The sequence below is a fragment of the Cryptotermes secundus genome, unplaced genomic scaffold, assembly GCF_002891405.2.
Source record: "Cryptotermes secundus unplaced genomic scaffold, Csec_1.0 scaffold588, whole genome shotgun sequence".
Classification (NCBI taxonomy): domain Eukaryota; kingdom Metazoa; phylum Arthropoda; class Insecta; order Blattodea; family Kalotermitidae; genus Cryptotermes; species Cryptotermes secundus.
In genome coordinates, this window is record NW_019737990.1 from 330,284 (window position 1) to 346,737 (window position 16,454).

A 16,454-nucleotide genomic window follows, 5' to 3' on the forward strand; every position below is an offset into this window, starting at 1 on the left:
GGAATTCGAACCGAGCACCTCCCGAGTACGAGTGTAACGAATGGTTGTGATCTGGCCGCGCAGCATGTGGGGGGGGGGCTTTAATTTGGGGCCTTTACTTCCGACCCAGCGCTTGGCTGCTAAGAGAGTAGGGAAGTTTTTCTTAATATTATGCTATGTTTATCCGGCAAACGAAATTATTTATAATGTTTACATTCATGATAAAATTGTATCTTTTTCTGCAATAATATTTGCTGCATACTGATAATTTTGTTGTTATCTGGTTTAATAAACATTAAAAATCACCAGTAATTTCCTTGATATTGGTTATATTTAATTTATGGCCGTAGCAGAAGCCGGGATAGCTCAGTCGATACAGCGACTGGCTCCGGGCTGGACCGACGAGGGGTCTGGACTTCTAATTCCGGTGCGGATAAGATGTTTCTCTTCTCCACGCTATCCAGACCGATTCTGGGTACCACCAGCCCCCTACCCGGAAGGTACAGAGTGCTCTTTTGTCGAGGGTAAAGTGTTCACTGACCACTCACTTCCAACTAGTGCAGAAGTCAAGAATGTGTGGATATATACATCAACTTCCACATACAACTTAATGGCATAATGATTAATTAGTTACGCACAGGAACAAATTTAAATCTTTTATGACCATGCCATAGGTCACGAGATTTCACGCTGGACTCTCGTGACGCATGCCCGAATCCAATTTCAAGTGACGTCACATGACACTCATGATGGACGAAGTCGCACAGGAGCGGTTTTCTTTAGGTTCTTCATTTTCATATATCATCGAGGTGTGCGATAACCCTGATCACGCAGCACATTATCACATATTCAACATATAAATTTGCGGCTTCATCTCTGGCCTGGCACTTGGCCGGTTATACAAGGATGATGTAAGCGCAACCATCTACTATTCTCAACCGTGAATCTTTAAATTATGAATTCGGCCAATGTTTTATTAATAAACTTTTGTTCTTCTGTGGCTTTAGACTAAAATATTCACTCACATATCTGCAATCTTTTTTTTTTTTACCTATTCTGTACATATCATCAACCGTTCCTTCAGATTGGACATTAATTAATTTTGTAGTTTCAAGTTTGCTCAACAGATGACGGCTTCTCTTCCTATCATGCAATAAAGTTTTGAAATTTAATTAGATTACTATTAGACCTATTAATATACAATATCCTTGGAAGGAAATGAATTAAATTCCTGTCTCCACATCTGCCTGTCTTCCTTTTCGACATATCTGTGTGGGTAGAGGACACCAGCGCAACGTGAATGAAGTTGAAGAATTAGGGAAGACGAAGACAACATGCTTCTTACGTTCACGCGTACCGGTTCGTTATGAACGCCTTCAAGCCTCTGCACACATCTCACATGTGGACTACAAAGCACGTTTATATTATTTATAAAGTCCATTGATTTAAATTATACAGGATGATTCTAAATTATTGTCGGTGTTTCAGACAGTAATTTACGTAGACTCACACACACATACATACATACATACATACACACACAGATATATATATATTAACAAAGAAAAATATTCATATTACTTCAGGTATGTACTATATTACCGGTCTAGAAAGCCGAAATTAATGGCCGTGGTAATTCGTTGCGCTGACCACGCGACACCCTCTATATGCTGAAGTTGGCACTAACTTCGCCGACAAGAGGCCGTCGTTCGGTGAGTATAGTTCGCTTGCGGACTAAAGCCATGAGGTTTGTTTGTTTTTATGTGTTATTATGGATGGAAAATGGTTGGTGCTGATCCTATACTTAGGCAGCACGTGAGACTTCTGCTGGTAGCAGTGGCTACAAATTCTGTCCACATTAACTCTTGCAGACACGTAACAATAAAATGTCGTTCTAAATTATTGTCGGAAACCCCAACAATAATCTAAAATCACTCTGTATTTCACAGGTTTGAGACTTTTGCACAGGATTACTGGTGTTTTGGACTTTTTCCACCGTCTGGGATTCTAGGTAATAGAAGACACGACGTCTTGGAAACTGGATCTGTTTCGTCTTCAGGTGATAAAGGAAGACACCTACTCAGTTGGGCCCTTTAGAAGGGCTAATCTCAATCACTGGAGAGTTCTTTTCAGATTTACCCAGCTATTTCAACATATAGCACTAGGCTAGTTCAGTGAGCGATAAGAAGAAACTATAAAATAAAAAATGTGATAGAGCACGCACATGCGTGGAACTAGAATAGAAGAGGAGGTAGAAATATGTGCTAGAAACCTAGCTGACAAAAAAGAAAAAAAAACAAGTGCATGAGCACCAATCCTAAGAAATTGGGAAACAATTGTGAAGACATGTAATATCTACCACTAGTGCCATCTGTGGAATAACCTGAACAATTGAGGCTGGAACCTTGTGGAAACGTATGAAGAGTCTGTCACGTCATACAGATCTTCTCTGTGAGTTACAAACCTCATTGCTGATGAGAGGGATCCAGATACGAGAAATGTCCAAACTGGGTTTGCTGATTGAATTGGTTAAGCATGCCATATGGACAGATTCCTTATATTTCCTCTATCTGCTGTTAATTTCAATTTCCAGAATCCTAACACCATCCAAGCCTGCTCTGTGACCCTCTTCGTATGCACGTTGGGCTAATTTTGATGTTTCTAGAAGACCCTGTTGGGGATTGTACCTCTGTTCATGGGGCCGCACGGCTAGAGGTCTCCCTGTTTCGCCAGTGTAGCTTCTGCCACACTCACAGTGAATACTGTAGATGCACTGTGCCTCTGTTGAGGATATCTTGCCGGCCTTGGTCTCATGAGTGAATTCCTAAGTGCGTGTTTAATTCTGAAGATCATCCTGATGTTGGACATCAGACGGAAAAAAGATCAATTTTCCGAAACGTCGTGTCCTCTATTACCCAGAATCCCGGACGATGGAAAAAGTCCAAAACCCCAGTAATCCTGTGTGTCATCCACCATCGTCAGAACCCTTTAGAATCTAATTGTGACTCATGGTTTATTTCAGGACGCTCTCAGGATCCCGGCGTCGAATGGTAGGATGACTGACGTATAATTCATTGAAAAGAATATTGTAGCATGTAGAAACATGTTGCGAGGTAACGACCACGAAACAAACGACGAAACAGCGCTCGTTGCTATACAGCGGATTTCGTAACAAACAAGAACTGAGCGATATTAAGGAACGGCGTTTTCTATGCGGTCCTTACCGAGAAGTTATTACCAGGATCTTTTGGAGCAAGGATTCAGTTGTGAGACCGTAGCCAGACGACAATGGCTTGACCCCGGGAGCAGAAGAATCTCAACAGTTAGAGGCCGTTACCAGGAAACGACTAGTGGAGACAGTAACAGACTGAGAACACTAGTGTGTTTGTAATAGTGAACTGTAAAGTGTAGTTACGAGTTGTGTATAAGAGATGTCAATGAATCGGTGTCACCAATCCAAACCCCGTCTATAGTTGCTCTGTCATGTGGTAATATAGAAGCTTGTGGTCTAGTGAAGGTGCTATCCTGGCATTTTCCCTGATGAACTGAAGAAAACCACTAGAAATCTCAGTCAGAATAGCCGATATATCTTCCGATATTCGAACAGGGCACCTCCCGAAATCTTGCCTAGACACTAGACACTAGACACTAGACCGAATCGCTCAGGATTGGAAGTGGCAAGTGGGTCCGAGGCTACGCGACAGTATCATCACGTGGGGTATATAGCGTGAAATGAGATGTAAAGATGATCATGAATGTTGAGTAGGGAAGGATCTGAAAGGAAACGATGGTGCTTGAATATGGTGGGACATAATAATAAATACCGTCACTCAGCTCAGTTGCTTAATGCACCCTATGGATTCTTTTCCTCCGCAGGTTTAGCTAAACACATAGAGCAGTGAACTTATTTTTAATGCACTTACTTTTATTGCCTATTGAAATATCTTGCTCGATCAGAAAATATATTTGAAAAAGAGATTTTAATATTATCTGCTCATATATGCCTATGTCTGTCAAGAGATCTCTTGCTCTTTTGTTTTCAAATTAACATTACGCGGTAGCGTAGTTGTTTGGGGCACTATGCTACAAGCCGGAAGGTCGTGGGATAGCATCCCGATGAGGTGTTTTTTTCAATTAACCTAATCCTTCTAGCCGCACTGTGGCCCTGGGGTCTACTCAGCCTCTAACACAAATGCGTACCAGGAATCTTACTGGGGTTAAAGGGCGGCTGGCGCGTAAGACTGACAACCCACCGCCATCTGTGAGCCGATTGTCTTGATAAAATGTGGAAGCCTCGATACCTCACAACCCTACGGATCTCCACGGCCTGTTACAGGGATACCTTTACTTTTTATGCATTATTATTGTTTTATTGATTGCTACATTCTCCGCCCATCTCATATTCCTTTTTTCTTTTTAATGCTAGTGGGGTGGGACTAAGTCCCTTGTACTGCGGCCAATTCTGGCCTATTGTACCAGCCCAAGATGATAGATGAGGGTTATTGTGGAGCAATTGGTGGAATGAAGATTGGCAGGGGAAACCGAAGAACTCGGAGAAAACCTGCCCCAGCGCCACTTTGTCCACCACAAATCCCATTTGACTAGACCCGGGACCAAACCCGGGCCGCCGCGATGGGATGCCAGCGACTAACCGCTTGAGCTATGGCGCTCTCATATTTCTGTGTTTCATCTATTTTAATGCTTGAGGCTTAAAAATTATGGAGATCCTTATTATGCATTTGCTCCAAATTTTGTAATTTCTTCTCTGTTTGATACACACTCTAATTCTATTGGTCGCGTGCGTCGAGCAGAATATGACCCATGTGGCATGTTAAGCTTATGTGATTAGTCACTATTCTTTTGCAGCGCTGCCAGTTGCTCGACCGCATAGCTTCGAATGTTAGAATATGAATGACGTATTGGAAAGAGTTTGTAAAGAAGCGGTCCTGGCTTAATCGAAGTCCTGTCCCTTCATTTGCTTAGACAGGATAATATTAAAACAGATGTTAAATAAATGGGATTAGTATGGACTGGATTCATCTGGCTTAGGATATAGACAAGTGACGAACTCTTGTAAACGGAGTAATGAACCGTAAACTTGCATAAAATCTGGGAATTTTTTGAATAGCTGAGCAACTGTTAGCTTCTCAAGAATGAATCATTCCTTTGAAGTTAGTTCCTTCATTTTTACGTTATTCAGCCATGTTTTATTGTGTTATGCATATTTATATCTGTTCTACGATCACCTAAAGTTGCCCGTGTTTAATTAAGAACGCCCTGCGAAGACGTATGGAGGAGTGAAGATATAACTCCATGCATTCCGACCTCCGGCCACTTTATTCACGGATAAAGCTTTCCCGTACACCTTGGAGCTTGGAGAACGCTGTGAAGAAGAGAAAACATTTGAATATGCAGAGAATTGAACGCCGATTCCTCCGTTTTACAAGTGTTGACAGAGTTACAGTACCGACTTAGCTATCTCAGCTTCGAACCCGACTAATATTTTATACTTGTATTTCCAGAATTATCATCAAGATTCTCTATATGAGAAGTTTCGAAAATATGAAAATAACTTTGCAAATAAATAAAAATGATTCTAGTAGATTCTAACGATGGTGTATAATACTCAGAATTACTGGGTTCTTGGACTTTTTCATCGTCCGGTATTCTAAAAACTAGAAAACACAACGTTTCGGAAACTGGATTTGTTACCATCCTCAGGTGAGTGGAGAAGGCACCTACTCTGTTCGGTCCCTTAGAAAAAGCTAACCTCAATCATTGGGCAAAGGACCTAACAAAGTAGGTGTCTTCCCAATCCCTCACCTGAGGACGGAAAGAATCCAGTTTCCGAAACGTGTTTTCTGTTTTCTAGATACAGGAAGATGGACAAAGTCCAGAAACCCAGTAATTCTGAGAAAAATTATTCTGTGTAATGGTTTGAGGCTTTCACGGTGGTGACTATGAAGAAAGCAGTTTTCTGGGATTTGGCACCGTGTATATGTGGTGTTAACCGACGTTTCGGAGGAACGTATCGCCTCCATCTTCAGGGTAGAAGAAAAAATATAAGAAATCTGCAAGCGAAGAGACCGTGAGAACCGGTAAAAGCAGNGCGATAGGAAACCGTTGGTACTGAAACCATCTGTCTCTCGGCTACACATTAATTCTGTTCGCTCTGCTCATTAGATTGAGTGGCACAGAACAGCCATACTGCAATCTTACACGAAATCACTTACGGCAAGTGTTTCACGACTTAATATTATCTCACTATTATCTTTGTGAAAGAGCAGTAACAAGTAACGGGGCCCATCTCAGTGGTCGCACTAAGGCATGAACTGTCTTCGCCCGCTCGAAAGCTGGGACGGTGGGTTCCAATCCCACTCAAAGCATGGATATCTGTGTATCTTTATTCTGTGTCTGTGTAGGTAGCGGCCTTGGGCGGGCTGATCCCCGCCCAAGGAGCCCTACCGTCTGTGTACAAAACTGAAGAGGCCAGGGCCCAAAAGAGGGCTGTACAGCCATTGATGAATGGTGAATAAGTAACGGCAGATTAATTTTTATTTCGAGGATTGTTTTACTATATCAGAATTTAGGTCATATAAAGTTGATAGTATATTGATTGATGAACTAGAAAGGATCTGGAAGGAAGCAGTATTGACTAATAGAGGTACTTCCCTGGCATTTGCCTCGGGGAACTAAGAACTACGACGACGCTCAGCCAATGCAGTAGGTGTCCCGAATGAGATTCGAACACACTGCTTCCCAAATACATATATTGATCCTTACCACTACGCCAACCCCCTCTGTGAAACATAATTTAAATTAAAATATATGAACATTTTTATTTTAGGTGACAATATTAAACTCAAATGTAATTTAATATATTTTTAAATGGATTCCGTCTTAAAAATAAGTTAGTAACGTAAGATTTGAGGTTTTCACGGCGGTAACTATGAAGAATGCCGTCTTGTGGGATGTGGCGCCGTGTAGATCTAGTGTAAACAGACGTTTCGGAAGAACGTATCGCCTTCATCTTCAGGGTAGAAAAATCCTAAATCGAGGAACCAGCGTGTGAAGGTGGCTGCAGACTGCGTTTTATACGCGATCCGTGCCGAGGTGTTATAAGCAGGACAAGTCTAGATTTTAGGTAGTTGTGAGACAGTCGCCGGCCATTAAGGATGTGAATACGGAAGGCGGGGGATTTATGGTGTTGGAAGCCGTTATCAGACAACGACTGGTGAAGACACAGAAGACTGACAAGACTAAGTACGTTCTGTAGTGAACTGCAGAGTGTATGAATTAGTGATAGCGCTGTAGCAGAGCCAAAACTAGTGTTGTGACGGTTGTAATAAAGGAGTTGTATATTATAACACAACAGGATGCATGAAATAAAAATTGTAGTTACTTCTAGTTACGTTATGTAAGTGTTCAATAAATCCAATTACGAATCCAAACCCGGCCGATAATTACATTATTCAATGACGCTGTCACTTTCACAGGCTGCATAATGTCGAGCACCAGAATAATAAAATGAGACTATACGCTCTCCAGCACTGATCTGAACGCTATGGATAGGAGAGAAATGTTTTTCCCTTGCCGGAACTCGAACCCCGATTGTTAGGCCGTCCAGCCATCTGGAAGTCTTGTAGTCACGGATCGCCAAGCTCAGGTCACAGACCAAGAGCTGTGCGGGTTGCGTGATATTTCAAATAAGAGTTATGAGAGGGGGTAGAAGGGAGGGCCCCTCTTGATGACTGCTGCCTTGGCGCGGATGGAGGACTCGTGTGCCTCTGTGGTCCATATTCGAGTCAAAAGTTCCTAACCAAAAGGGGGTGATTTGGGAGCAGTTAGGACCAGGGATATTCGGAAGTTACGTCAGTCATTGGACAGAAGAAGAGGCGGCACTCAGCACGCGCAATGATTCCGCCGCTTGTTACTTACACATTGATAACGACGCTGAACGCAAGTTATGAACCTCCATGATAAGAATTCTTCCTGCAGTCGGAATTAAGTGTCAAGTCACACAATTAAACAAAACCGACAACACAGCTTATCTGTTTATAACATTATGTTTTACATTGTACACTGTCTGTTTGAGGGGCCTAACATCTGATGACGGAAGTAGATTTAGCTTTCGAAACAAATAATATTAAATCTAATTAAGACACTTGACACTCTCTAACATAATTTCGTAACAAATAGCTGATCACTGTCAGGTACATTTCAAGGAACATAGGCCACTCTTACGCTCTCCAAAATCAGCGGATGCTATACGCTTTCTGTACTGGTTTATATTCTCGTGTGATGATTTAATTTTTGTAGGAAGAGACACATACAACAAAAGGTTTAAAGGAGCGATATTTTGGGCGACTCGGATGAAGATTAAGTGGTGATTTTCCTGTAGATGGAACCAGCTCTTTCCTCCGAAACGTCGGTAATCACTACCGAAACTGTGAAAGGAGACTTGCGGGTGTAAAAAGTTGCGCTGCCCGGGATTATTGAACCGGTTCAGATTTGTAATTATTTGTCCTGGCTTCTTTCCAAAAAGCAAAGAAAACGGGAGCCGATAAACCATAACAAAAGGAAGTACTCGAGATAAGAACATGTGTCACTTCCGTCCTGAGTGTGGAGGCAGCAGGTTCTTATGAAATTTAGTAACAACCTACCAGACTATACGGCCTACTTTTATGAGTATCTAGACTATATAACGTAAAATGGTGAGATGTTAAGTGAGTGATGAATTAGAAACAATTCGGACGGAAATAACTGAGGCTTAATAAAGGTTCTTTAACTGCATTTTGCTGGTAGGACTGAAGAAAACCACGAAAACCTTCAGGTTACTTGGTGTCCCGGCCGAGATTCGAATCGGGCACGTTCTGAATACAAGCCCAGATCGTTGCCGCTATGCTAACCTGCTCGGTTACACCTTATCTTCAGCCAGAATATTTCCCTTTATTTACAAAAGGCACAGTCACTTCAAGCGTGTGGCCCAGATAAAGACGTTACCATTGTTTTTTTGGCCTTTGTACTGGTTTATTTTTAAAACAGAATTTTATTTGTTCGTACAATAGGATATAAAAGTCTGTCGTGCCCACGGGGCAGTGTTGTTAGCCCCACGCTGTGTATATTTAGCCTACCGTGTGAAACTAATATCAATCATAACATGGCAGCCACCACTGAGACGGGTCGACCCACAAGCCAAGTGCAAGCATACCAGTTCCTACATACGAACATTTGCCCGAGACACACGGCACGCTTAGCTGTACATGAAAGACTGAAAATTTGTAATTATTTCCAAAGGGATGTGGCGAGTCTTTTCCTTCGTTAACACACTGTCACCGAACCGTACTGAAGCTTCTGACGAATTTCCACATTTCTTATGCCTTTTCATTCATTCATCAATAGCTCTACAGCCATTTGTTGGGCCCTGGCCTCTCTTTCAGTTCGCTAATCTTTTCTACACAGAAGGTAAGACTCCTTGGATGAGCGATCAGCTCGTCGCAAGGCCGCCACTTACACACAGGACAACATAAACAGAATAAACGCACACAGACAGACATCCATGCCTTGAGTGGGATTCTAATCAACGATCCCAGCTTTCGATCGAGAGAAGACGGTTCATGCCTTAGACCGCGGAGCCATTGTGATCGGCTTCTTACGCCATTTCTTTCCCCTTTAGCGCTACAGACCCAATTTGGGCCTTGGCCTGCCTCATGAATTAATTCGCTTAGTGGGGGGTGGAGTACAAGTGGGTCCACTCGGCACGGCCGCCACTGATTGGCCTATTGTACCTACCCTGGGCGATTATGATGATGGTGAATTTGGTGGAATGAAGATTTGAAGGGGAAACCGAAGTCCTCGGAGAAATCCCGCCCCAGCGCCACTTTGTCCACCACAAACCCTACTTGACCAGACCCGGGATCGAACCCGGGCCGCCGCGGTGGGAAGCCAGCGACTAACCGCTTGAGCTATGGCGCGGCCCTGCCATAATGAAACTCTCCGTTTCACTTCGATTTACTAGAGCTTAGACGGTTGGTAGGACTCCTTGGGCGGGTGATCAGCTCGTCACACACACCTCTACCTATACACAAACACAGAAAAACGCACATACACACACACACACACACACACACTGAAAATCCATGCCTGAATGGGATTCGAACCCACGATTCCGGCTTCCGAGCGAGCGAAGACAGTTCATACCTTAGTCCGCTCGGCTTCCGTGACCGGGCTTACGCCATTAACCCACACAAATCGAATCACTGCGTTATCCATACACTTCCGGTCTTATTTAGATTAGGTTCTTGTGGTTGTGTGGTCAATTTACGCGTCAATCAGCCGGACTGCATCTGCCTGGCGGTAATCTGGAGTTCCACGGCCAGCTCTTTGTCGAGGGCTGTATCACGCCACAGAAGTCGTTTCGAAGTGAAGTATATTTCGTGCTGAAAAGAGCACCTCATAATTCGAACNGTTAGGTTCTTGTGGTTGTGTGGTCAGTTTATGCGTTAATCAGCCGGACTGCATCTGTCTGGCGGTAATCTGGAGTTGCACCGCAGCTCTTTGTCGAGGGCTGTATCACGCCACAGAAGTCGTTTCGAAGTGAAGTATATTTCGTGTTGAAAAGAGCACCTCATAATTCGAACCAGCTTGGTGCAAAAACCTAGACAATTACTTTTTCATAAGACCACGTCAATATTCCGTTGATGGCAGATATAGCGACTTGGTACAGTGACGAGATGACATAAGTTATTGGCTTAGAAGCGGCCTCCGTAGTCTAGGGGTAACGTTCCCACCTCATGACGCGGGTTCAAACCGGGCGGAGGTCGTGGAATATTTAAGGGAGGAAAAATTGAGGGAACAAGTCCTCCAGGAGGGACTTTAAGCCGTGTGTCCCGTGTCGTAGATTTACGGCACATAAAAGATCCTCATGTCTCTAGGAGACCTCTGAGCGAAATTAGGCAAAAAGTTTCCCACCCAAGTAGTCTCCAATGCCTCTGGTAGATGGGGGAAGCATCAGGTACCACGTGCCAGAAGAGGACCGACCTCGCTGGTAAACTGGGGCTGAAGCATCAGGTACCACGTGCCAGAAGAGGGCCGACCTCGCTGGCAAAGTGGGGCTGATAGCAAAGCACCAGTACCGGTAGGGTATGGGGACAGTAGAAATTAAATGGGAAGCACAATGGACCAATAACTGGTCTAAGTGCATGGGGAAACCCACTCCCTCTAATAATGAACGAATGAATACGTTATCGGCTTACATCATCAGAAATGTTCATTTATGTAGTCTATTGTGAGTATTTTGATTAAATTCGGCTTTATATGTGTAGTGTTCCTTCAACAAAAATTAGTAAATATTGTCACGTGAATAAGTAACTGTAGACGGGGTTTGGATTGTTAATCGTGTTTATTGAACACATACAGAACGTGACTACAGATAATTACGACAGCCTCACTGAGTTACACACTTCAAACGTCGCTGTAACTATAGCACATAAAGTCTTCTCAGTCTTAATTAGCTGTTGCTTGGTAGCGGCTTTCAACGGCGGACGTTCCCCTTTCTGTGGGTTCCCGAACTGTCCCCCGGCCTCAGCTACCAGCTTCTCATTTCTCACAACTGAGACTCAATTGACTCTACTCAGAATGTTGTGGGTTTTGTTTGTGTGGGGTGTGGAACTTTCGGCAATTTTTGAAAGCTCCACGCCCCACACTAACAAACCCGCAACTGTGTGAAAATGATAAAAATCTGGTCTTAAGCCCCAGATGGGTGCTTCATTCCAAGACAGACTGGCCGCCTGATCATCGGTCGTAAGGCTCAGACTCGGACTCAACTCAACCGAACTAATAGTCCTCGTTATATAACCTCGACACGGACCGCACAGGAAACGTCTCTTCCATTATTGCGTGTTCTCTTTTTCCGTGGAAACAACTTGTCCACAGAGCTGTTCGCTAGCAACGGTTATTTTACTGTCGCCTGTTTACACAGCTGTTACTTGGCAATGGATCTACATGTCACAATATTGCCGTATGAATTATTAGTAATAGGTCAACTGACAAGGCGTTGGCTTATAGCCCCGGAATCTCGCGTTCAAACCCTGGTGACTTCACGTCAGATTTGTGATGGAAGAAGTGACAATGGAACAGATTCTTCTCCCGGTTTCTTCGTTTTTTCCCTCACTAATCATCATTCCACCATTGCTCGATGCTCTACCATCACCCCCGCCGACACTTGCGATAGCTCCGATCACGCAGAGCATTATCACATTATCTGTCTTTAAGTTGGAGTTCTTCATCTCTACGCCAGCTCTTCACTGGTTACAGAGTGGGGACGTTAAGTATATTTTACCTTCTCATTTACTTAGTATATAAGAGAGAATATTGTGATTGTGTAAAATTTGGTCTCGAGATGTTAAAGGTTCTACAAATTTTCAGATGCCCCCCCCCCAAGTTTGCAAAAATGTTCTTGGAATCCCGACTCTCCTTACATATGTACCGTCTGGACGCCTGAGCGGTTGGACCGCTGTTATTTATATTCCGTATGTTTTAGTTTTGTCTGTCATAGGTCTGTGCCCGGTGAATATGAAATTTCCAGCTCCAATAGCAGAACCCTTCAGATGGGCCCTGAAAATGGCGATTCTTTCGAAAGTGGTAATAAAACAAACTCTGTGTTTTTAGTCCGCAAGCGAACTATAGCGACTGAGCGACCGCCGCTTGTTGGAGAGGTTAGTGCAAACTTTAGCCGATAGAGGGTGTCGTGTGGTCAGCGTAACGAATGGCCACGGCCGTTAATTTCGGTTTTCTAGACCGGAGCCGCTAATTCCTTGAAATAGCTCCTCAATTATCATTAGAAGTCTGAGTGGACCCTGTTCCAGACCCACTACTTCTCAGACAAAAGTCTGGTCACGGTAGCCGAGCGGTCTAAGGCATGTACTGTCTTCGCTCGCTTGGAAACCGGGATCGTGGGTTCGAATTATACTCAGGGCATGGATGTTTAGTTTGTGTGTGTGTGCGATTTTCTCTGTTTGTGTACAGGTAGAGGCCTTGCGACGAGCTGATCACCCGCCCAAGGAGTCCTACCGAATGTGTAAGATCTAGAAAAACCGAAGTGGACAGAAAAGTTCGTGGAGGTAGGCCTAGGCCCACTGGGGCTGTAGTGCCAAGGAAAAAAATAGCCCAAACTGGAAATGCTAATTTTGTCGTGACTTTAATGGTCGGTTGAACTTCATTTTTGTTCGATATTCAACAGCTAACAATGTTTTACCGACCAAACACCGATTCGCTTCCAAGGGAACGTAACCAACGTCCTCACGCTTTCATTTAGCTGAAGCTGAAGATCCAAAAATGTATGGCTCCCAAGGTCTTCAGCATTTTGCGTCCTACTGTGGTTTTCGCTGATCACAGTAGCTGCGCCGTCTAAAGCATGAACTGTCTTCGCCCGCTTAATCACTGTGGTCGTGGGTTCGAATCCCACTGGAGGAATGTATGTCTGTATGCTTTTATTCTGTGTTTATGCTTTCCTGTGTGTAGGTAGAGGCCTTCCGACGGCCTGATGCCCCCGTTCATGGAATTCTACTGACTGTGGGTAGGTTTAAGAAACTGAAAAAGCGGCCAGGGTCCAACAAACGGCTGTAGAGCCATTGATGAATGAATGAAGAATTTTTGTGCTTCATATGTTCTTCCTGTAAATTCTTTTTTAGTGATTGTATATATTTTTTTTAAATAAACCAGAAATAATAGAAATGTACTTTCACAAGTCGGTTTATTTAATTCTTGTAGGTAATATCAAACCTTGAGTTCGTACCTCACAGGAAACGCGTTACTTTTCCGCTACAAGGCTAACAATTCTGTTTAGGGAAATAATCGTTGTTTAGTGTGAGAATCATACTTAACACACAGATACACTTTGTATACAAAATGCGGAGTTTTATTATGTTAAAGCTTGTGGTTAAACATAGCAAACATTGTGCTTTTGTAGACTTAAAGGAACCTATTTAGAACGGGTGATTCGTGTAGCAGTATAGAGCAAAAGAACGTATTTTCACGTGTAGGGTGGTATGCATGACGCAAATAACGGGTTCTAGTTCAGATTACTGGATTTATTAGTACCTTGATTACAAGTTCTATTAATCATACTTAAATACAGCGCTATCGCTGATGTCCACAATTTCCAATTCACCGTTGCACATACCCTATGATTGTTCGTCTTTACTAGTCGTCTCCTGACAACGGATCTCAACAGAGAAACTAGCACTTCAACTCAATATGAAGTCTTATATGTATTTCGTATGTATGTAGTTAATCTGGAACCTCGGAACTAAAAATTCTTCTGGACTCACTTCTCCAGCTTACGGCTGACTCGTAACTATCTCGTAACTGCTTGAACGAATTCTGTCACTTACTTATATACACGCGGAACGGACATGGACCTACAGTAAACACATATCATGTGATCGCTATCCAGCCAGTCTATTGGCGCGTCGGTCGGATCTATACAAAATACGGCTTCGTCTGTTGTTGCGTATTGGACCGTGTTTACAGAGCTGTTGCCTGGTAACGCGTTGATCAAATCCGTTACAGTATGTTACAGTAGACATGAATAATTCTCTTATTATCAAGAGCAATCGGTGGTTACATAAAATCACGGGCAGGGAACTACACATCCTCGCCTGCTCTTACTCAGAATTTCCAATTAATGACATTTACCAGAACATGTACATCACTTATAAATAAACAGTGAAAGGATATATTGATTCTGAAGTTGTAAGTTGTGACGTCATATATTCTGCTAGAAGTTTACCGACGTTTGCAAATCATTGCTTGTTTCTTTGATTGCTCGTTTAACTTTTTCTTCGACCATCAAAATGGCGGCAGTACTTTCATCCAAGAGGTCGCTGATCTACGAGCGCAGTATACGCAGAAGCATTGCGCGAGACAGTACATCCTGTTGTCCCAAGAGAAATATTTGTTTAGTTCTTATATTAACTGGAAGATTGACTGTTCCTCCTGAGATGGAAGAAGAAGAGTCTGGGTGAAACGGTTATAAAGAATGAAACTCGGACAGACTGCCTCCAGTAACTGACGACGACTGACCTTGGAATCAACTCACCTTTCAGCGCTGGACATATGNCTTTACAGATACAGAATGAAACTGGGGCAGACTGCCTCCAGAGTGACGTCCAGTAACTGATGACGACTGACCTTGGAATCAACTCACCTTTCAGCGCTGGACATATGCGTTTCCAGATGGTCAGACAGCCGCACCGATGGAACTGCCCCAGTGCCAATTCCATGTAGAAGAGCGGCAACCCGCCGAACACTAACATGATGCAGTAAGGGATCAGGAAGGCTCCTGCAATAAGAAAGAACACGTGGTGGTAAGCACTATATCTCCAATGTTAATTTTGTCATAATAAGGTACAGTTTTCAGAACACCATACCACATCCGGCATAGCCCAGTCGGTATGGAGGCTAGGCTGCGGTTTACCGAGGAATCGTGTTTCTTATCTTCCTCGCAGTGTCCAGACTCTCCCTTAAATCAGTCCATGCGCTGCACATTCAGTATGTATCAATGGCTCTTCCCCGGGAGGTAAAGCGGCTGGAGCGTGAAGCTGACCGCTCACCTCCGTGTAGTATCGAGGTTAACATGCGTGAAGTTAAACCTCCACTCCTCAATACGTCTTTATGGTGTTGTGCTTAATTAAGCAGTGGGACAATTTTATCTTTACCTTTGCTTTAATCCATATCATATCATCCACCTTTCCCGGGAAGCTATGCAATCAGCAAGAAATTTATACCACTCTGCTTTACTTAATCTGATTGCTTTGCATATTTTAACCCTGAAGATGGAGGCAGTACGTTCCTCTGAAATATCGATAAACTTCTTTGAGACCACGCGGCGTCACATCGCATCATATAGCACTCTTTTTAATCACCGTCGTGAAACTCTCAAAATTTCACAATCAATTATAGGCTATATGATGTTATTGTAACACCAGCAAAGAATTCAGCTCAATGTATGTTACAGAAAAATTCACGCCCTTAATTAACCCTGCTTTCTCCCATATTCCTCCGAAGTCCTACATACTAAGGAATCGTGCGTCGAGACCGAAATTTAAACCCATCTCCCACATATAACACACAGAAATAATTAATCGTAAACCATCTCCTTCATTTAGTATACTCCACATATCCGCACCAAAACATTATTAGTGCTCACAGAATAGACACGATACGCTGCAATCGACGACTGCTCACTCGTTCCTGACCTGCTGTATAAGTTACGTTCATGCAACATGTTCGGGAATTCTCTGCTTTGGTAATCCGAATTTCATATCATCCTTATGCTACACACAAAATAATATTCCTGAGGGGTGTAGAGCGCGGCTGGCGCGTAAGGCTTACAACCTTACCGCCATCTTTGAGCCGATTGCCTAGATCCTCAACGTCTCACAAACCTATGGGTCTTCATGGCCTGTTACAGG

At 43.3% G+C, this 16,454-nt stretch overlaps 1 protein-coding gene across 1 annotated transcript in view; it reads right to left on the reverse strand.

Moving 5' to 3' along the window:
- LOC111870651 (sodium-dependent serotonin transporter) overlaps positions 1-16,454 on the reverse strand; it is a 131,372-nt gene that overhangs the window by 62,809 nt on the left and 52,109 nt on the right. The window contains exon 3 of the mRNA XM_023863119.2: positions 15,188-15,322. Within this exon, the coding sequence (XP_023718887.1) occupies positions 15,188-15,322 (135 nt within the window). The remainder of the gene's footprint in view (positions 1-15,187; positions 15,323-16,454) is intronic.